Raw genomic sequence first — 22130 nt, 5'->3', positions numbered from 1 at the left:
ATCTCCATGTTCTCACAATTTTAAATATACTTAATGACACTTAATGGAGTTCATGAGATATGCATGTAAGACTACTATCACCAAGTCCTACATAGTGACCTAAGAGTGGTATTACCACATATTTTCCCCATCCATCTATTTCCACCATCAATCTCCTCTTCTCCCCATCCTAGGGCTTCTTTATTTGGGAAGGGGACTTCTATACGCTGAACAAAAAGCTGCTCTCTCTAGTCTCAGCTTAGTTCCATCCTGCCCTTATACCCTCTGAGTCCAGTACCTGTACTTGGAGATAAGAAAGTCATTAGCAATAACACGTTCTGTTTAGTCATCTAGGCTCCACTATTTACAATCTTTTATTCTCTCTAAGCACCTTAGCAAATGTTCTGCTCATCTGCCCATCACCCCCAATGGGAAATGCCTCTTCATATTCTGCCTTCATTTAGGATTGCTATCTTCTCTTCTCTTTTCCCAAACCAACATGTACCATCTCTGGTGATTAATCATTTTCTCTTTGGTTAACTCTTCTCCACCATAGACTACCTGCTGTCTGATGTTTTGTAATATGCTTTTCTAATTGCTATATTTTCTGGATTTGATCCTTATTTTCCCTTTCTAAGTATAGGCATGTGGAGTTTAACTTGCCTTAATTCTATCTCAAAATAATTCTCCTAACATCTTGATCTTCTTCATGTAATAATCACATCTCATAACCACCTCATAATAAAAATCTAAAACTAAGCTTCTATATTTAGTTTGTCTCTGCTACTCTTCACCAGTCAGATTTCTATATTACTGCTACCCTCCCCTACAATGTTATTAATATTCAGTTTTATTAAAGACTCAAACACTCAATATATCAGTCAAACTGTTGTCTGTTTAACTATCTTTTAAGGTGTTAACAGCTTGAACCAATTTCCTCTTTGGTCTTTTGATGTAGGATCCTGTGTAGCCCAGGTTGGCTTCTAACTCTCTATGTAATGGAGGCTGGTCTTGTGCTGGGATCTAGGCACACATGCCCAGATCTACCAAATGTGGAGTAGATGTTTATATACATGTGTTATACATGATCATTTCTTGTCATTTCCATTGACTGCCTTTAAACTCATATTCATCAATTTATTCATCATCAGTTTATTATTCATTCATCATACATGTCTTACTGAACCACAGATAAACCATAGGTTCTCTGATTTTACCTATCCATCTGACTAGACTGAGTGACTTAATACCTACTAGTCACCAATTGATAATCACCACTGAACAATAACTATGTCAGTGAATGTACTGATGAATCAACAAGATGCATCTTTTTTTATAAAACTTTATGTCTTTGAAAAACCATTATCAGTGATGATGCAAAATATTTCCACATAGAATGTTAGAAAATTGTCTCACTTATCCAGAGGGAACTGTTTAGGAGGCCCCCAGGGAGTTGGACCAGGACCTGTCCATGGTGCATGAGCCAGCTTTTTGGAACCTAGGGCCTATGGAGAGATACTTTGCTCAGCCTTGGTGCAGGGAGGATGGGACTGGACCTGCCTCAACTGAATCTATCAGTCTGGGCTGACTCCCCAGGGGAGACCTTGCCTTGGAGGAGGTGGGAATGGGGGGTGTGTTGCGGGGGAAGGCTGGGGGGTGGGAAGAGGGAGGACAGGGGATCCCTGGCTGATATGTAAAATTAAATTAATTATAAAATAAAAAATATTTATAAAAACGAAAAAGAAAGTTAGAAAATTATCTATCTATCTATCTATCTATCTATCTATAGATATGGAGAGAAAGAGAGAGACAGAGAGAGAGAGGTAGATTTGGTGGATGTATATAATGCCCAACTATAGCTGTTGGAGATTTTAAAAAGAACTATGAGCCAAATATTGCCCGATTAAGTTTGTTAAATTCCCAGCCTGCTTCCTTTTTGTTTTCATGGTTGTAGACATACAATAAAAGCTAACTTATTCCTCGATGACTTTTCAGAAGGAATGTGTGTGAGACTGTGACAAAACACAAGAAACTGGGCGTAGATTCTGGAACTACTGAGAAATATTTTTGATATGCATCTTCTCTGGCACATGTGTGTAATTTCCTGGTTAAACCTGTTGACTGTTTGTTCTTTAGAACTCAGCATCGCTTTCTGCCCTGTTCACTGTAGAGCTGCAATCACCCCAGTAGGGAGACAGTAAGGTTCCCTAAGACAGGTTCCAACAAGATATGGAAGCTGTGCTATCTTCTGTCATCTTTCTGTGTTGGATGAGACAGAAAACAGTCTTGTAGATCACCTCACTAGGGGCCAAGCATCTTATCCTTTCAAGAGAGAAGCTCAGAATTGTGTTTTCTCCCAAGTAAACTTCCAGAATAAGAGTGGAGACAGAATAAGAAAATTGAACAAATTCTTTACAGTTTTGTAAATGAAAACTTGTAGTTAGAGGGAAAATGTTTTCCTTTCCTCTACTTACATTTTCTGTTATTCTTTTCTATTCTCTTGGTAAGGAAAGAACTAAAAAAAAATCCCAAGTGCTTCAAATGGAGAAGAAAAAATGCATTATTTTGCAATAATATTGGTCTTGTTCATAATGTCTCGTGGCTAAATTGCGATTGGGAAATAGGAAAAATGCAGTTGCGAATGCAGCCTGGCCACCTGCTCCAGTGTCGACCAGATTCAGAGAACAAAGGGCGAGAGTATAGCATAAGCACTTTCATGATCTGACTGAGACGCCTCATGCTTAGCTGAGAACTCAGTTCCCATAATGAGAACAAGGAAGTAACACAAAGAACCAAGAAAGAATCACTTGAAAGTCAACAGAATTGGGCAAAGTGTTGGGATTCATCCTGAGTGTGACAATTTACCTACTGGAAGCACATCTGTGGCTTGTCTGAGTCTGTAGCATTTGAGTAACCCCAGTAAGTGTCTCATTTTTCTTGCTTGAAACAGCTTTAGATCAATCATTTTCTTATTGGTTCTGGTCTTGAATCAATTGCTTTGCATTTTTGTCCAACGTATTGTTTTTTATAGATAAATTTACTTCATTTTACTTTTTTTGTGTGATGTTTATATGTGCACCTCTTGTGTGCCTGGTGCCTGCAGAAGTCAGAAGAGGGTTGTGAACCACCACGTGGTGCTGGGAACTGAAACCAGGTCCCCTCCAAGAACAACAAGGTCTCTTATCTGCTGAGCCATGTCTCTAGTCTCATTTGTTATGTTTATAGGGTTTTATTTCTGAGAACTCTCTTGATATACTATATTAAAAAGTTAATTTAAGATTACAAGTAAAGAACTAGCAGCATTTTTGTGGTTTTGGTAAGTTTTTGGCTTTTGGGACACATCAGTATTTGAGGATTGTGTCCTGGCTGCTTGGAGATATGCAAATAATTTAAACTATACTATGCCAAACTAACACGGGCTCTAGACTTATTCCATAATTAACTGTAAATATTGACACATATTTAGAATCAATTTGGCTAAGAATTTATTTACACTTATTTCTTTCAGGGAAATTTAGCCTGATAGCAGAGTTTTTGTACTTTGCTTCCAACCAGAAAGGTAACACGAACATTCAACAAATAGTAACTGAACTAAGAATGCCCAGGAAAATTTTAAGAATGCTAAGATCATTTAGTAAAACTTGTTGGAGAACATAATATTCACATGTACCTAAACAATCTGTCTACTGGTAACTTCTCAGCAATGAATTTGCAAATAAATCTTTATCATGATGACAGAGAGTGGAGAACACTTTCCTTCCATGGGATGTTTATCTCTCACAATTCTGGAGGCTGAGACTTCATGATCAAGGCACTGACACAGTCTCATGTCCAATGAGAGCACCTTTAATCTACAGATAACTGCCTTCTGCTGTGTCTACATGGCAGAAGGGACTGTGGGAACTCTCTGGGATCTGCATCTGTGGGCACTGACATCATTCATGAGTGACCTGCTATCCTACCTTAGACACCCCACAAATGCCCTGTAACACTGCAAGTTAGGATTGCAACATCTGAATTTGGGGGAGAATTTCAAGGACATGCAATTTTTACAAAACAATCAATCTAGACTAACTCCTCAAATTACAAAATAATATAAGAACAGGTCAAAATGAAACCAGTGTGGGAGCTGACCTAAGCATCTAGATGATAGCACTCTTAAAAGACTGGAAAGGCTGCTATATTTATAAGCCAACAAGATTTATTTGAATGTATGTGTAAATGTAAGATATAGTATTCTAGACAAATTTTCTATAATTTGTTTACATATAAAAATATATACTTTGTGGACCTTGGTAGAAAGTTTAGTAGGAATTTTACACTAGACTATGTTTATAATCTTTGGAATGTACTATTAATAATGAGGTTATATAAGTATATTAATTACTTTAGTTAATGGCTTCTGCAGGTATGGTCTGTAGAGGGAAATGGTGGGGCAGGGCTGTTGCTGCAATCACATGTGGCAGGGTCTCTCAGTGAGGCTTGCCCGGAAGCAGAAAGCTCATGAAGAAGCTGGAAGGCAGCAGAACCTTCAAAGCCAACCTTTAGTGACTCACTTTCACAAGCTAGGCCTCATATCTGAAAGATTCAGCAGTCTCTCAAAAGAGTGGCACCACTTAGGGACCAAGTGTTCAAACATGTGAATCTGTAGGGGACATTGCAGATTCAATTCACAACAATAAGAAACTGCTTTCTTAGGTTATATATAATACATACATACATATGTGTGTATCTGCTCCCTGTATCTACACTACACATATGCTATAATACATATTCACATGCATATGATATATATGTATATATAGAGACAGACAGAGAGACAGAGATACAGAGAGAGCTGCATAGTGTGTGCGCGTGCATGCGCGCGCGTGTGTGTGTGTGTGTGTGTGTGTGTGTGTGTGTGTGTATTTAGGAATCAGTTATCCTGATTTCAACCACTTGTCTTCACTGTAATTTTTCGCCATATTAATTAAAGTATACACTATGGTATTATGTCATGCACATACTCATACAGATTAAAATTGGTTGCTATAGTTAATGGTTTAATTTGCCTATTGTCTTACATACTTTATGTGTATTTACATGATCATGAGTAGCTAAATCTACTTATTTAGCAAAAGCCTCAAATAAAATGTACTGTAGTCTTCAGTCTTTTTGGAGACCTCATATTGCTAACACATTCTTTTTCAGTTTGCATTTAAAACTTCTTTGCCATTTCAATACCCTTGTACATACAATGAACGGAAGATACTCAGGTGTTGTTGGCCGAGTAAATGCTTGGGTTTATTTATTTATAACAGGTCTGATACTCCCACCAAAAGCCAGTGCAACGAAGCATTAATTTCCCAGGGAAACAAACAATAAGAACATGATTCTGAAATCACATACATGCATGCAGGCATGCACACATGCACACACACACACACACACACACACACACACACACACACACACACACACACACACATCAGAATTGGACTCTTCCTCCAGTGGGATTCTTGTATAGATTTTCCGGAACTCCTTGTTGTTGGTATACTGTTGGTACCAATGGTTGAAGTGGCATGGGGGGTGCTGCTGCTGACACAGCAGGATTTGCTGGCAGAACTACCACAACCTGTGAAATGAATCACAATGTCACTGAGTCACCCAGTATACTCAGAGCTTCTTTCTCCTTACACTACAATGTCACCTTTACTGGTGTCTACACTGTTGCTACTGAATTGAATCCTACATCACCCTGGTTGGTGTCTCAGGCATAGGTCAGGTGTTGCACACATAGGATGCTCATTCTACAGCAGAGTTTGACCAGAGAAGCTGGTGTTTGCAGCCACATCTTGGAGCATGAATCTTCCATGTAAACAGCTTAAGTGAATCAAGGTGTTGTGGAAAATGACAATGGTGTTCTTCCAAACTAGTTTACTCCTGTTGACAGCAGCACATCCATTCTGTGACCTGACAGACACGAACAAAGTTCTGCAAACACGACAGTGGCCCAGAATGGCAGAAGTGTCATGAGACTTGGGAAAATCCTGTCCTTCACAAACTCAAGTGATGTGGGGCAGTGGTAGAATGAAGAAGATGTTCATGCTTAAGCATCACATGTCCCTAGGCCACTGCTTTTGTGGGTTCACACAGGAGGTCAGCAGGCACAGCATCGCTCAGCTCTAGGGAGCAATTGCTAGGTTTCATTGGCTCCTTTCTCTATTTGAAGCTTTGCAACTTTGAGGACACTCCTGGCATATAATCCTCATGGTCTACTTCCTGGTCTTTTTTTCTTCTGATAAGTCTGTCACTTTCTTATCTCTATGTAACCCTCTTCCTCCTCATGGCTCAAGATCATCTGCATCAGTTCTTGGGGAAAGACAATGGCCAGGTGTGCATGAACTGAAACTTTCTCATAAACAACAGCCCAGTCAACTCCTGAGCACATTTGATGCAGGACAACAGGGTCTTGAAAGGAGGGATTAGAGCAGAGGAAAAGGAGTTGGATTTGATCAAAGCACATTATCTGCAGTTATGGCATTCTCAAACAATAAAGATTAGCACATGAAAGAAACCAGTACACAGAAGAAGACAGGAAAGCCTTTTCCACCTGGGTTTCATCTAAGGAATAGAGCTTGCTAGGTGGGGATGGTTGGCAGTGAATCTGTGAGACACAAACAGAAGAGGCAGGATCTCTCACGGTCCTGTATAGGGTGCTACATTCTGTGGCTGGAAGCCTTTTGGATTCTTTCTACACCTCACAAACCCACTTCCATTCTTTGGAATACTTTTCTTTTGCTTAATAAATTATCTCTATCTCTATTTCTAAGCACGAGTCCCTGGCACAGTCCTTTGCTCTGAAACACACGATTTGGAATTGGGTAACCTCTGAACTCAGATCTGTGGCTTGGCAATCCTAAACATGTTTTTCCAGACCTCTGGGTTTTCTCAATCTTTCTCTCCATCTCCCCTCTGCCTAAAGGCTGCAGATATTTTCAGCTGGTCTGTCCTGTTGTTTTCCCTCCCCCAAACTGTTATAAAAATGTTCCTGAGCTCCCTTCTGAAACTAAAAACCCCAAAGGGAACCTCAGTTTCTCTGGTAAGCCTATGAAGTCTGAGCAGAGGACCCAGCTAATGGTCTTGACTTGAGGAAGGTGAGAGACAATGATGATGTGTCCTTGTTAGCTGATAGATTTATGTGACTGATTATAGAGCAATAGAGATCTACTGAACATCATTTAACCAGGACTGATACTTACCTCACTGGAGGTACAACAGGATGCCTTACACCCAAAGGCAGCAATGGACACAGTAATGCAGAATCCTAGCACATTTAAAATGAACATCAAAGCATCCATACCCTAAAAACAGATTCATACAAAGGAATGTGAAGAGTTAGTGGACATTATAAGTTTGAAATATGCCCCCCTTGACTACCATGCCAAAAGAGGAATGACCCTAGCCAGGGATTTAGAAATCCAGCTTTTGATATGGCCCAACCCTTAGACAATTTCTTGGCCTCCTGAATGTCATTTATTTTTTATCAATTTTTTATTATTAAAAATTATCAGGATCCCAGAGTCTGCTATGCTCTGGTGCTAGAAATTTCACATGGAGAAAAATCATAATATTATTCCACATTTGAAGAGAATGGTCTTTCAGGTTGGCTTTCTAACCAAGCCCTGGAATGGGGAGTTAGTAGTTTGCAGTGGGAACGAAGGTTGTTTGTTAGATAATATAGACAGACTATCCTGGCCTGCGCAAGGTGTCCAAGTTTTTACAACATCTTTACAAGTAGAAGCAAGATGCTGAAGAATCAAAGTCCTAGAGCCTGAGGAGGCTGCAGTACTTGCCTTGAAAACAGAGGACAGAATGATGAGCCAAGGGATGGGGTCAGAATGTGGAAACACAAAAGCCAAGAAAATTACCATTCCCTAAATTTCCCAGGCAGGACAACAGCCCTGTCAACATTTTGATTTTATGCAATTGAGACTCATTTTGAACTTCTGTCATCCTGTAATATATCTGGATTATGCACTTAATTGGTAGCAATTATCACAGCTATGATAACTGATTGCTGTTGAACCCGATGTCCCTTAGTATTCAAGGCACTTGACTTTGTCTGATTCTTCACCAAACCACAGGATCAAAATGGAGGAACAAAGGTAGCACATTTGTTCTGAATTCTCTTGCCTTGTACTGGTGCCTGGAACTGCTGGGTTTGGATATTCTGTCTTTTTCTCTCAGTGATCAGAAATGCTCTCTCTGCTATAAATTAGTCAAGAGATTGGGAGCTTGGCACATGGAAATACTGACTCAGCAGGCCCTGAGAATATTTGCATTTGTTGTTTTAATCCTTGCTCCTGCCTCAACAGATCCAGTAGTCTCTGTGTTTCAGACATTGTGGCAGGCACAAGGGGAGAACAGCAAGTAGGAGAGTTGGTAGCCTTGTCCTCAGAAGTGTGACCATCTAGATAGGTAGATTAAATGTTTCTTTGAGGGTCAGGGAGCACAGAAGTTAGGTCTGTATGCCTCATAATCTCCCTTACAGATATTTCATCACTCTTATGTGATTCATAAATAGTCTCACATGACATAATTTAATTTACATAAACAAGCATAGGCTGGGCCTGGTAGCTCACAACTAAAATCCCAACATTGAGATGAGATGGTGATTTTTAATCCAAGGACAGTCCAGGCCATATAGCAAGACTCCCATCTCCAGAAATATCAAACAAACACACAAACTGAAGACAGCAATATAAACAAAACGAAAGAAAGATTTTCAACATAAGTAGCAGTGTATATGTGTTTATAATATACTACTTTAAGATGTAGAGATTGTTATTTTTCTAAGTTACTTTGGCTGATCATTGGCAATTCCATGTGGCTTATTCTGATGGTTCCAGGTAACAAGTACTCTATCTGTTCTTTCTTACAAGGAGCTCACTCTTTTAAATCTGCTTTGTAAAATCATAAGGTATACAATATACCTTTCCTCCCAAGGGGTTTGAACTCCCACTATTAGGAACTTGGTTTTATTTTGTATCTCTCTGGAGTGCCAACTCAAGATCTGACATGACATATGGGTCCCCATGTCTGTGAACTAGCCACAATAGTCGGTTTTTTTTTTACTTAGTTATAGACAGAATGGAAATAATCTGATGTCACCTGATCCCTAAATAAATAACTGTTCTACTTCCCAATCATCCATACCTCCCCAATGTGGTTTACAATCAGAGGGTTGATGGTTGCTTTTGCGAGAGTCAATGAACCCTTGCCTCCACTGTGGCATCCCATCAGCGATGAAGTACTCACCACAACAACTCTGAATGTATAAGAAATAGCAGTAGCAAATGCATTTGTAAGCACACTCATGAAACCGATTATACTTGTTGCTGCAGCCACCACAGAGCTAATGGTGTTCAAAGTTATACTGCTGGTGACCTAGAAAGGAACAGGAATTAGTTAATTCAGTTGTATCCTTGGTACAGCTCCATCGATATTTGAAATATACCATGACTTTATTAATGCATTTCATCCTCTTTTTGCCAAAAGTAGAATCTGTGTCTTTCCTTATGATGTCTTTACTTCCAATCCCTTGCCAAAATCAAAGCCTTGTATTGTTTTTCCTAAGACGAAATTCTCCAGATGATTCTCAAGGGCACAAGATGCTCTTCAAATTTCACAGTGAAAATTTCAGTTTTGACACGTTATCTGGAAAGCCGTGTCTGTCATTTCCCACCAGACTCTGCTACAAATGCCTGACTATTCTTGTGTGAATGCTGACAGTCACTCATGCCCATCTCCCTCTTGCATAGTTCCTCCTGTGCTGTAGATTTGGCTCCACAATTCTCTTCTCATGGTTCAGCACAACGAATTTTTTTTTTTTTGTATGAAGTAAAACTACTCAGGAAACTGAAAGTTTGCTGTGTCTCTACATTTTACTGGTCAAAGCTGGTTAAAGATGCTAAGGAGGTAAGTAGGAGCCCAGGTGTAGCAAGGTCATCTTGATCATGCTACAGAAGTTGATGTTTACCTATTTCAGGAAGGAAAACTCAAATGCAGCTTTTAGTTAGTGAAATAATTGCTGGACTCTTGGCTGTTGCCTTTTATCAGTTTTATGACAGAAATCCTGTTGTAAATATCTTTTTTAAATCATTATTGTTTTGTATGTACAAATTTCGTCTACATGTATGTACATGCCTGGTGCCCACATAAATCAGAAGAAGGCTTCAGATCCCCTGGAATTGGAGGTCTGTGGACCATCATGTGGGTGCTTGGAATCAAATCCAGGTCCTCTCTAAGAACAATAAGTGCTCTTATTTGCTGAGCTGTCTCTATGGCCTCTGTAATTTTTTTTTAATCTGTCATTTTGGATACATTTGTAGAAGCCATTTTAACCTGTCAGTTAATGATGTTATTGCCACTGCAAATATTTGATTTCATTGTCACGGACTGGATCTGAAGTTTCAAGGTTCATCTGTCTAACCCTACCTGACATTCCTCCTCCAGAATTCACTGCACCAGAACCAAAATTCTCCCAGCATCTGCCTTGACACAATATCCACTCAGATGTGATGAGACCTATTATGACGCTATAGCTCAGCTACACATTTGAAAGCAAGATCCTTCTAAAACCCATAGCCTTGGCCTTAGGAAAATAGAATCAATCCCCTTTACATTTTAGCAGAATGCATACTTGATAAAATCATTCACATTTTATGGCAAAACAAAACAAAAACATACCAGTCCCTTTGTAGTTCTCACTGCTGCTGCAATGGACAAGGACCCTGAGAGCATGAACTGGTCATAAGAGGGAAAATTCAGGTTAAAAACTTTATACAGTTATAAATCATAGCATGCTGGCACTCACTTCTAACTCAACTAGGTCTATTAAAGTGATCAGTTGTCTTCAAAGCAGTATTAGTTGTCACACACCCTCCCCTTACCCACAGCAACAGGGGAGTAAGAGGAAGACATTGGAAGAATCAAAGTTTTCTTTGTCAAATATGCAATTATCATCCTACCAAAATTGTTTAAAAGCAATGAAGACTAGAACTCCCCAGTCTGTACAACATGATTTTGCCCACATGCCCCCCAAGCTGAAGAAGTTAGCCAAACAAAAACAGACTAGAAATTATTTTTGCTGGAAATATATCTTGGAAGCTGTAAATAAAATAATGGCAAAAACTGAATTCTATATTAGATGATCACTGGAATATTGTATCTCATTTGAGTCTATCAATTTGGCAATTATTTTCAATTTATTCTAAATGACTGCTGTCAACTTGATTGAATTGACCTCTTTAAACTACTTAGCTAAATATACAGATGTCTGCATTTGCTTTCCAAATTTTGGTTTAGAAGATTTAAAAGTTACTGGGAGAATCAGTAGGATCACACCATTGAAACTAAAATCAATATACAGATGGGGCTGGGGAGATGGCTGTCAGTCAAGTGCTTCCCCTGCAGGCCTGAGCACTTGAGTTCCATCCTCCATCATGAACTATGAGAGTGGTTGCCAAGATGATAATGAATAGGAAATAAAGATGGACACAGAAAACTATAGGGAGGAGATATATGAGATTCTGAGTCCTCATTCATGGACTGAATAGATTTTGAGTATATTCCCTTTTCCTACTCTCATTTTTTTAAAATTTAATTTAATTTAATTTTACAATACCATTCAGTTCTACATAACAGCCACAGATTCCCTTGTTCTCCCCCTTCCTGCCCCCTTCCCCCCAGCCCACCCCCATTCCCACCTCCTCCAGGGCAAAGCCTCCCCCGAGGGGTTTATATGAGCGAGAATTGTTGAAACCAAGGTTGGATAAAGCACAGGGACAAATAGCCAAATGAATGGAAACACATGAACTATGAACCAAAGGCTGAGGGGCCCCCAACTGGATCAGGCCCTCTGAATAGGTGAGACAGTTGATTGGCTTGATCTGTTTGGGAGGCATCTAAGCAATTGTACCAGGTCCTGGGCTCATTGTTTGAAACCTGAGGTCATTTTTTTTTATTTATAAATGATGATGAAAGCAAATCTCTCAGAAATTGGAGTGATTGGTTGAAGAAGAACATTACATACAAAAACATTTAGTAATAGGCCCGGATTATAATGCAATGAAAGCTATTACTGGTGTTATGAGTATTATTATTATCATATTAATATTATTATATATTATTATCATATAATAATTGATATTATTATTTATACGTAAAGTGCCATGCAACTTTGAAAAGTATGGGAGCCTGTGGCATTCCTCAAATTTTTTGCACTCCTTAAATATTAAACACCTGTTGCAAATAGGAAGAGAAAATTAAAGCATCAGATTTACAAAATAACTAAATTTTCTCATTCTCAAGGTTATCAATAAATGGAAACCTTACAACACTTGAATGGGATTCTCAGTTGAAAAATAACCAAGTTTATGAACTTTACTGAGAGTTGATTAGGCAGACTCTGTGAATCATCTGCTTGGTTCTGTCTCCTCTCTCTTGCTAACACCGCCCCCTCATTTCACTCCTTTCAGGAGCTTCAGAGTTCAGTGATCCCTTCCCAGCTAGAGACATGGATCTCAATTTCCCCAAATGAAGATGCAAGTTGGTTGTCCTTGGGCTTAAGAGTAAACTTGTAAACTCTTCATGAGTAATGAAATAGATACATTAACATGTCAAATTGCTCTCTGATCAAGATGTGATGACATTCTTGTATCACTGAATAACCAACCCTAGGAATGACTAGCATCTGGACTCCTGAGGAAATTAGTTGTGCCCATGCTTAAGTAACTCTTGTGGGTGTACAGGACTGCATGCTGTCACAGTATTCTAAATGGCATATTAAATAAACAGTCCACCTAGTTTATGTGAATGGTATGTTGATAGTGTAACATGAACAAGGAAAAAAACTGAATAAGGTTTAGATACACTCTTCTCAAACTTATAGACTACTTGAAAGAGTAGAGAGAGAGGATTCCACCTAAGGTTAGTGGAGTTACAACACAGAATTATTATCTCCAGTTACATAAGATGATATGTCACTCACCGTGATTGACCCCCAAACTGGGGCCCATAGGTCCACTGAAAGGATTAGCCGGGGATATTCCAAATTCATCATTATTACACCCAAGCTGAGGTTTATGAGAGCAATCATAACTTGCATAACCTAGACACAAAAAAGTGAAACATTATCCACCAAAAAATGATGTCCATGCTAAATACTATCAAACCACTAAGTTCCCTTCATCTCTACCTTTAATATTCACAGATGATTTTTGAAATGTGATTCTCTTGTCAGTAGTCTTCATATACAGGAGGGTCGTACTAACTTACCAATTTCCCTTGGAATATCTCTCACACACATACACACACATGTATGCACACACACACACACACACACACACACACACACACACACACACACACATATTTCAGTAATTTCAAACTTGGAGGGAATTTGTGAGGTTCTTCCCAGAGGCGCTTTTATGATACCCATGGTGCATCTCTATCACTGTTTTTCCTTTGTCACATGCTTACACAAGAAAAACTTGGGAATTAGGAAGAAGTTATTCCAGCAAGAAGCAACTTGAAGGAATAAAATTAGATGCAGAGTGAAGAAAATATGAACAGCACACACGATCTTCTTTGGGGACTTGGAGCATGAGGAAGGAATGTGAATATGGTGACCTGAAAAATGGGGGAACTCCCTTAGTAAAGACTAGAGAAGATGAAAACAACTTATGAAGATACGTGGAAGGAAATAAGAACAGTGCATAGAAGGAAATTTATAGGCTATAGGAAGAGACTGGAAAAGACATTTACATATTTATGTGTGTGTATATACATATATATATTTCACATGTATGTATGATTTGTAGCAGTAATCTTTAAAGAAAAAGAAGTCATGGATATGGAAAGGAGGGGCAGCATGGGAGGGCTGTGGAAGAACAGGGAGGAGGGAAAGCTTATAATCCTATTTTAATTAATTTTTTAAAATAAAAGAGGATATCTCTAAACCAAGTCAACTCCCTGCACTTTAATTTGTGGGAACCCCCAGAAAGGACAAGAATTTAATCAAAAGGAAAAAATAAAAATAGAGTGAAAAACCACTGGAATTCAAAACAGTGAATCAACGGATAAAACTTACAAAACCTAGGTTTATTTTCCTTTAGAGATAGATAAAATCAATGACTTTCTAGGCAGAGTAACTGAGAAGATAAGTGATTAATACTCTCAGAAACCATGCAGGGGATAGTACTGTGGAAACCCAAAAGAAGAGGCCAACAAATCCAATACACTTAGAGGAATTGCCTGAGAATACAATGTACCAAACAAGTCTCAGAAAAAGAAATAGCCACTATAAATAGTCTTATGTCATTATGAAAAGAATTAATATTGCCTAATAATATTATGATTTCCCCTAATTGATATTTAAAGGAATTAATAGAACACAGAGCACTAAGCTCAGAGTTTACAGCACTGGGGAGTGTCTACCTTTATCTCTCCAGTTTTTCTGTACATGTAAAACTGCTCTCAACTGATAAATTCTTATTGATATATTTAAGATATATAAATTCCATGCTGACATAACACATATATCATGAATAATGACTATTTGAAACAGCTGTCTGCCTAATGGCAGCTACCCAGTGGTTGTAAGGTTGGCCTAGTGAGTACCTTCTGCATTTAGTGACCTTTAACTTGCCCAGGATGTTATTCTTTTGAAGCTCTCTATTTTTTTTTAGGTACACTCTTCTGAAGACAGAAGTATGTGGAAAATAGAGGATTTCTCATCTGAGTAGCAGGCAAAAGAAAGGCACTGGAAACGGTTAAGAACAGTATGGGTTTATCAACCAGTGGGTAGGCCTGGGCCTGAATCACAGCAGCAGCTTGCATAGCTTTTGCTCTGCACTGAAGTACATATGATCATCTTGGATGACCCATAGCTTAGAACAGACCTGAAGTTCCTATATTTTAAGCATAATTAAATTTAAAGTCTGATGTGATAGAATAACATATTCATTTGCAAATGATAGATTTGAAAATCAAATGTCAGTGATCTTGAGATGTGTTGATGACTCCGAAGGCAAGTGGGACAGAGTCCTGGTGTAGCTTTTTTATTTTTTTAATCATTTAGATATTTACAAAATCATACTCTCCTCAGATACAAACACATCTTACCCCTAGGACTTTGGGTTCCCCCTTCAAGAATTTCTCCGTGCTCTCTTTCCACAGTTGTGACCTTATAACAGACTTCTCTGAGGGCTGAACATCTCTAGGGACCACCTCTATGATGGTCTGTTCTATTCTTTGCACAGTTGTCATGGCAGCAGAAACAGTCCTGAAATAAGAATGAAATTTTGGATGAACTTCTGGAAATGACTCAATGCCAGGTTCCTGCTTAAGGATACATTCTAAACTAAACCCTCCTATGTTACAATAAAAAAATCTAGCCTAGATAAGCTACAAAAATAGTTTTATTCTCTTAGTAAGAGAAGCTGTTCTATTTCTATTTTCTTAGCCTTATTTTGAATGATTATGTGCTTTCTTTAGATAGCAACAAATATTTTGGACTTCATTTTTCAAATCAGTTGTTGAAGCATTTGTACAAGTTGACTTCATTTTCGGGAGTTTTGACCCCCAACTCACTATCTGCTCCAAAATTCATTCTCCTCACACAGTCTCTGGCTTCCATCAGAAACAACCCCTCACCCCCACTGTGTACTACTCAACCTGAAATGCAAGACAGAATTCAAGCAGTATTGTGACTTGCCGTTCACACTCCAGAAGGCAAAGGTGTTCTTAAAGGAACCCAATGTGAAGGGTGTAATCCACTCTAATGCACAACTTTTTCACTTTTTACAAAGAGCCGCTGCCATACCTCTCAGAAATACCTTCAGACCTCAATTGTCTATTAACATTCCCCTTGTCTATTAACATTCCCCTCGTGAGTCAATTACTAAAGAGGAATCTGTAGGGTGAGTTTCTTTTTCATTAAATACAAAATAAAGATACACACACAAAAAGCCTAAATTTCAAGAGTTTGTTAGTAATAGACGATGATAGAGAAATGAAATCTAAGCAGGGCAAAGCCTGGCTAAGATCCAAAAATCTGGAGTTCACACCTAGCTCTTTCATTAAGATGTGAATTTCTGATTAAACAATCTCTGTATTACTTTGACAGCACCTGTGAAAGGGTACATTGGGCACAATTGCTTTCAAGATTGTTTCTGATCTTCACACTGCTAAATGTCTGCCCAGCTCATGGCCTGTGTGTCTCCTAAATGAAGCCAAAGATGCTTGGAGACCTATTTCAGGTCACAGTCCATCTCAGAAGCAGACTATAAGCCTATCAGGCTGGGCACTCGGACTCCATGCTCTGCTTCTCTACCAAATCCTGCATGGATCAAATATTGTCTTAACTAATGGATTGTCAAGATAATATGTATGAGACAGAGGTGAATATTATGGAAGAAGGTTATTAAGAGTGTGTAAAATGATCAGTCAATAATTTAAATATTGTTTTCAGGTTTTTGATACCCTGGGAATAGAGAAAGAATAGAAAGAAAAACAACCCCACACAATGTCCAGATGAGGCCTTTGTCTTTTTTCAAACTTTTTTATGTTATTATTTTATTTTTGAGAATTTCATACTTGAGTACTGTATTTACATCATTTCCATCCCACCCTCTCCTCCCTCCAACTTTTCCCACGTTCCTTCACTCCCTTTCATATTCATAACTTCTTTTTCTTTAAATATTATTGTTACATATTCATATTATTATATATAATCTCTCTATATATGTATATGTATATTTATATATATATACATATATATATATGTATATATATATAAATATATATATACACACACACACATACACACAACCTGTGGAGTCCATTTAGTGTTGCTCATATGTATATATTTAGGGATAACCAGCTCTATTGGATAACCCAAGAGGGAACTCATTGTTGGAGAAAACTTATTCTGCCTCTCTTAATAGCCAGTAATTGTCTGAAGTTCTTCATCTAAGGATAAACATGGCAAGATATCCTCAAGGGTACCATAGTGACACTTATATCTTGGGAATAGCCAAGAGCCGTCTAAATGGCCTTACAGAAGACTCAATAGGAGGAAATTCATGCCTTGTACTGTCAACCTAGCCACCTGCCTGTGGCTGGTGAGGTACTGGACCTGGAAGAAAAAATATTGCTGCCACTTTCCCAAGCCTTTGTCTTTTCTTTGTTCTTATTCTTTGCATGAAAAACTGCCTCCCAAGGCACATTTAAATGTGTACTCAACTCTAATTCAAAATAATAATGTGTGCAGTGAAAGGTGATCTTATTTTTCCATCTAGATGTTCTATATTCATCCAGTAAATTAAAAGACATCATACTGAAAGCCTAGGAAGGCAAAACCCTGCACCTACCTTCTTCCAGCCTGCAATGTCTGCTGTCTGTGTCTGATGAAGGACAGGCTCTGGGATAGTTCCTCAGAGTCTTTGTTCAGATCCAGTGCCCACCCAACACTCAGCACTCATTCAGCTGAAATTTGCATGCTGCTTCTATGACCTTTCTAAATCATAAAAGATGTGGTATGAATTTCTGAAAAGCACACCTACTTCCTTCTCTTTCTATAAAAGCCGTTAACTGACTTTCGATTTCTCAACTAGGGTGTGTGAGTTTACTGTGAAATACACTCAAAAAGAGTAGCAAATAGGTTTTCTTTTCCATAGAAAGTGAGAATGTTTATTGTGATAAGTGTGAAGCTTTACTCTTTGTAAAACTCTGTCAAAGGAATATAAACAAAATGCTATGATATATAAAATTGTATGACACATTTTTGTATATTAAAATTAATAAAAAGTAAAATCAAAACTAAATAAAGCAGAAATATCAAAATATAACAAATATACAATTTTAAATACTTAACATACTCAGACTAATGTCATTTAGATGGCTTTTCAAAATCTATTTGCAAAAATTTACACATTGCTGTCACTGTGTTTTTCTACAGAATTGTGTATATAGAATTTAAATGTGCTAAGTGTACATGAAACTCCACTTTTGTTGTCAAATAAACATATCTTAAAGTAGAATTTATGTATAGGAATATTGGCAATGCTCGGTCCCCTGTAGGGATGATGGGACATCTGGGTAATTTTTTCTTGGTTGAAATAATAGCACAGGTATTAAGATCATAAATTTGAAATCCAAACTCACATGGAAATTCCTAAGATTATATCTTTATTAGTGTTTTTCTACTACAATCAGATTGTCAAGAATTCCATGACCTTTTTTGGGGCTACTTTGGTTTTTGTAATCTAAATTCATTTTTTGCACTTCATACATCAGTACTGCATTTACATTATTTCCATTCCTTGTATCCCCACCCCAAGTCCTCTCATTTCCCTCCCATGCCCTCTCTAATTATGACTTCATTAATTATTGTGAAACACACACATTATACACACACATATATAATCTATATATTTATTTATATACATATATATTCTGCTGAGTCCATAGTGAGGGTTTCTTACTTAGATCGGGCAGTTCAAGTCAGATACTAGTATAGCTGTGTATCTTCTTGGGCCTAGAGGAGAATTACTATTATCAGTGTCCTTAATTTTCAGCAGCGCTCTCCTTTTCCTTTTGCAAGATATACACCTTTTGTTTGTTTGAGACATGGTTTCTCTGTGTTGGAGATTCACCTGCTTCTGCTTCCTGAGTGCTGGCATTAAAAGCACGCACCACCACTGCCTGGCAAGGTATATACTTTTTGTTCCTCATTTGAATTTCCACAACAGAGTATCTTATTTGCCCATTCATATGTATGTTATAATTAAAATCTAATTATATTATTTTCCCTTTTCTCCTCCCAACCCACCCCGGGTCCCCTCTCTCCAATCTTCTCGCCTCCCCTCATTCTCTCTCTAATTCACTGTCTTTTTCTTTGATAATTATCTTTGTAACAATAAAGCATAAATATATAAACATAATGTGTCAGGTCCATTTAGTGTTGTTTGTGTGTATATGGCTTCAGGGCTGACCACTATTATTGGATAACCAATTAGGGGCTCATCCCTGAGGAAAACTCTTTCTCCCACTGTTGCCAGTATCAGCTGCTGTCAACTCTTTGTTATGGGTGGTATCTTGGCCCCTTTCCAATCCATGCTGGAATGATGACAGGTTTGATCTCATGCAGGTCTTCAGCAGGCAATCACAGTTGCTGTGTGCTCATGAGTGCTACAGCCCTGTCATGTCTAGAAGACTCTATTTTGTCTCAGTTCTCCCAGACTTCTGTCTCTTAGAGTCTCCTCCTCCTATTTCCATGTTTCCTGAGCTCTGGTGGGAGGGATGTGATTAGATCCTCCATTTATGGCTGAGACCCCCAGAGTCATTTGTTTTCTGCACTTTGACTAATTTTTGGTATCTACATTAATCACCATACACTGCAAAAAGTTGGGGAGAGGTTAATAGATGTGATATGAAAGCAGAATTGGAGAGATTGGGGGGAAGAAAGAGGCTGAGGGAAGGATTGGGGACCAGGGGAGGAGAGCAGGGAGAAAGATAAATTAGAACCAAGAGAGTGGGTTAAAAGTTTGCAACTAGAAGATGGCGGAGACAAGCAGACGCAGGTAGGCCTGTGGCAGCGGCCCGCAGAGGTAGACGGGTCCGGCGGCAGTGGCCGACAGGGACATTTAGGCCCAGCGGCAGCCCACGGAGGTGGACAGGCCCTGCGGCGAAGATAAGCAGACGGAGGTGGACAGAACCAGCGGCGGCGGCTGACAGAGACACTCAGGCCCAGCGTTGGCCCACAGAAGTAGACAGGCCACGCGGCGGACACAGGCGGACGCAGGTCGGCCACTCGCGGAGGTGGAAGGGCCCGGTGGCAGCGGCCGACAGGGACATACAGGCCCAGCGGCAACCGGCAGAGACATACAGGCCCGGTGGCAGCCCACAGAGGTGGATGGGCCCTGCAGCAGTGACGGGCAGGGGTAGGTAGGCCCGCGGTGGCAGCCGGCAGAGACATACAGGCCCGTTGGCTGCCTGCAGAAGCAGATAGACCCAGTGGCAGCTGACAGGGACATACAGCCCCAGCGGCGGAGACAAGTGGACGCAGGTGGGCCTGTGGCAGCGAGCCACAGGGGTGGACAGGCCCGGGGACGGAGAGGGGCGGAAGCAGCTTGGAGCGGGGACGCCCCTAGCCCCAACACCTGGGGAGGAGGCTATCTCCCTGGGTCGGAACCAGGGCGAGTCTGGACACTCCGTCTGGGGACAACCCAAGGCCCAACTGCTAATCCTGTGAAACCCAACAACTTGGAGGTGTTGGTGAGACTACCCTGCTCAGCTGAAACCCATCTGGGAGAGGATTCAGATGCCTACAGTTTGAAGTCTGAAGAAACAAGATCAGCTGAGGAGTTGACAAATGAACAAAACGTGACCTGGGAACACAGAAGAAGGCGCTACCCAGACACCAAACCAGATCACCAGAATCATAAGTATATAATTCACCGATCGAAATCAGCTGCCCCTGAAGAAACAGCCCAATAGCACCAATTTAACCGAGAACCCCTACTAAACCAGGACTAAAAATTAGAACAAGAGAGGCACTTTCAGACACAGACACCACCTGCACCGCACAGAGGAAAAGATGAGTAGACGCCAGTGCAAAAATACAGGCAAAAACATAAAGACCTATATGGCAACATCAGAACGTAGTGATTCTACACCTGCAAGACCTAAACATACCATGACAGAAGAAACAGAAGAGATCAACCCTAAAAATGACTTTAAGAAGATGATAGAGGCCCTAAAAGAAGAAATAAAACATTCCCTCAATGAGGAAATAAAAACTTTCCTTAAAGAGGAAATGAAAAACTACCTTAAAGAGGAAATAAAAACTTTCCTTAAAGAGGAAATGAAAAACTCTCTTAAAGAGGAAATAAAAACTTCCCTTAAAGAGGAAATGAAAAACTCCATTAAAGAGGAAATAAAAAACTCCCTTAAAGAAATGGAAGAAAAAACGAACAAAAAATGGGAAGAAATCAAATCAAGCCAAGAAAAAGCAATTAAACAGATGAAAGAAACATTCCAAGATCTGAAAAATGAATTTGAGACAATAAAGAAAACACATGCTGAGGGAATGCTGGAAATAGAAATCCTGACTAAACGAACAGGAACTACAGAAACAAGCATAACCAACCAATTACAAGAGATGGAACAGAGAATCTCTGACACTGAAGACACGATAGAGAAAATAGATTCATCAGTCAAAGAAAACACTGAAGACAAAAAAGTCATAACACAAAACATCCAGGAAATTTGGGACACCATGAAAAGACCAAACCTAAGAATAATAGGGATAGAAGAAGGAGAAGAATACCAACTCAAAGGCACAGAAAATATATTCAACAAAATCATAGAAGAAAACTTTCCTAACCTAAAGAAAGAAATACCTATGAAGATACAAGAAGCTTACAGAACACCGAATAGGCTGGATCCAAAAAAAAAGTCCCCTCGCCACATAATAATCAAAACACTAAACACACAGAACAAAGAAAAAATATTAAGAGCCGCAAAGGAAAAAGACCAAGTAACATATAAAGGTAAACCCATCAGAATAACACCAGACTACTCAGTAGAGACTATGAAAGCTAGAAGATCATGGACAAATCTCATGCAGACACTAAGAGACCACGGATGCCAACCCAGACTATTATACCCAGCAAAATTCTTAATCACCATAGGCGGAGTAAACAAAATATTCCAGGATAAAACCAGATTTAATCAATACCTGTCTACAAACCCAGCCCTACAGAAAGCACTAGAAGGGAAAATTCAACCCAAAGAAGCTAAACACATCCATGAAAAATCAAGCAATAGATAATCCCACACCAACATACACCACAGAAGAAACAAGCTGGTGTAGCTATCCTAATATCTAGAGAAAAAGGATGTTTCAAAAGAGAAGTCTTGTAGCAATGCCTCAGTGGTCCAGGTAACTACCAGAACTCGGAAAAGTTGGTTGAACTTGGGATTGACTGGGAGGCCAAAGATTTAAAAAGCAGAAGATTCTCTCAAGACACAAGTTGTGTGATAATAGTGTGTTTTGTGTGTGTGAATGAGAATTTGTAAATGTTGAATTCTAGGCTTCGACA

The 22130-nt window shown here is 39.2% G+C and overlaps 1 protein-coding gene across 2 annotated transcripts in view; it reads right to left on the bottom strand.

Moving 5' to 3' along the window:
• Positions 1-5237: 5237 nt before the first annotated feature.
• LOC143270372 (membrane-spanning 4-domains subfamily A member 4D-like) overlaps positions 5238-22130 on the bottom strand; it is a 51881-nt gene continuing 34988 nt past the window's right edge. Inside the window, exons 1-7 of one of the 2 annotated variants that reach the window (XM_076560173.1) lie at positions 17397-17699; positions 15148-15307; positions 13013-13132; positions 10711-10767; positions 9280-9408; positions 7221-7322; positions 5238-5593 (exon numbers count right to left, since the gene is read on the bottom strand). In XM_076560173.1, the coding sequence (XP_076416288.1) occupies positions 5447-5593; positions 7221-7322; positions 9280-9408; positions 10711-10767; positions 13013-13132; positions 15148-15291 (699 nt within the window). In that variant the 5' untranslated portion in view covers positions 15292-15307; positions 17397-17699 and the 3' untranslated portion in view covers positions 5238-5446. Of the gene's footprint in view, positions 5594-7220; positions 7323-9279; positions 9409-10710; positions 10768-13012; positions 13133-15147; positions 15308-17396; positions 17700-22130 lie in introns of those variants that run through there. The other variant, XM_076560170.1, reaches the window with a different exon arrangement.

The sequence above is a fragment of the Peromyscus maniculatus genome, chromosome 1, assembly GCF_049852395.1.
Source record: "Peromyscus maniculatus bairdii isolate BWxNUB_F1_BW_parent chromosome 1, HU_Pman_BW_mat_3.1, whole genome shotgun sequence".
NCBI classification, from domain to species: Eukaryota; Metazoa; Chordata; class Mammalia; order Rodentia; family Cricetidae; genus Peromyscus; species Peromyscus maniculatus.
The sequence above is the reverse complement of the archived record's forward strand: the minus strand, read 5'-3'. Positions and strand labels throughout refer to the sequence as shown.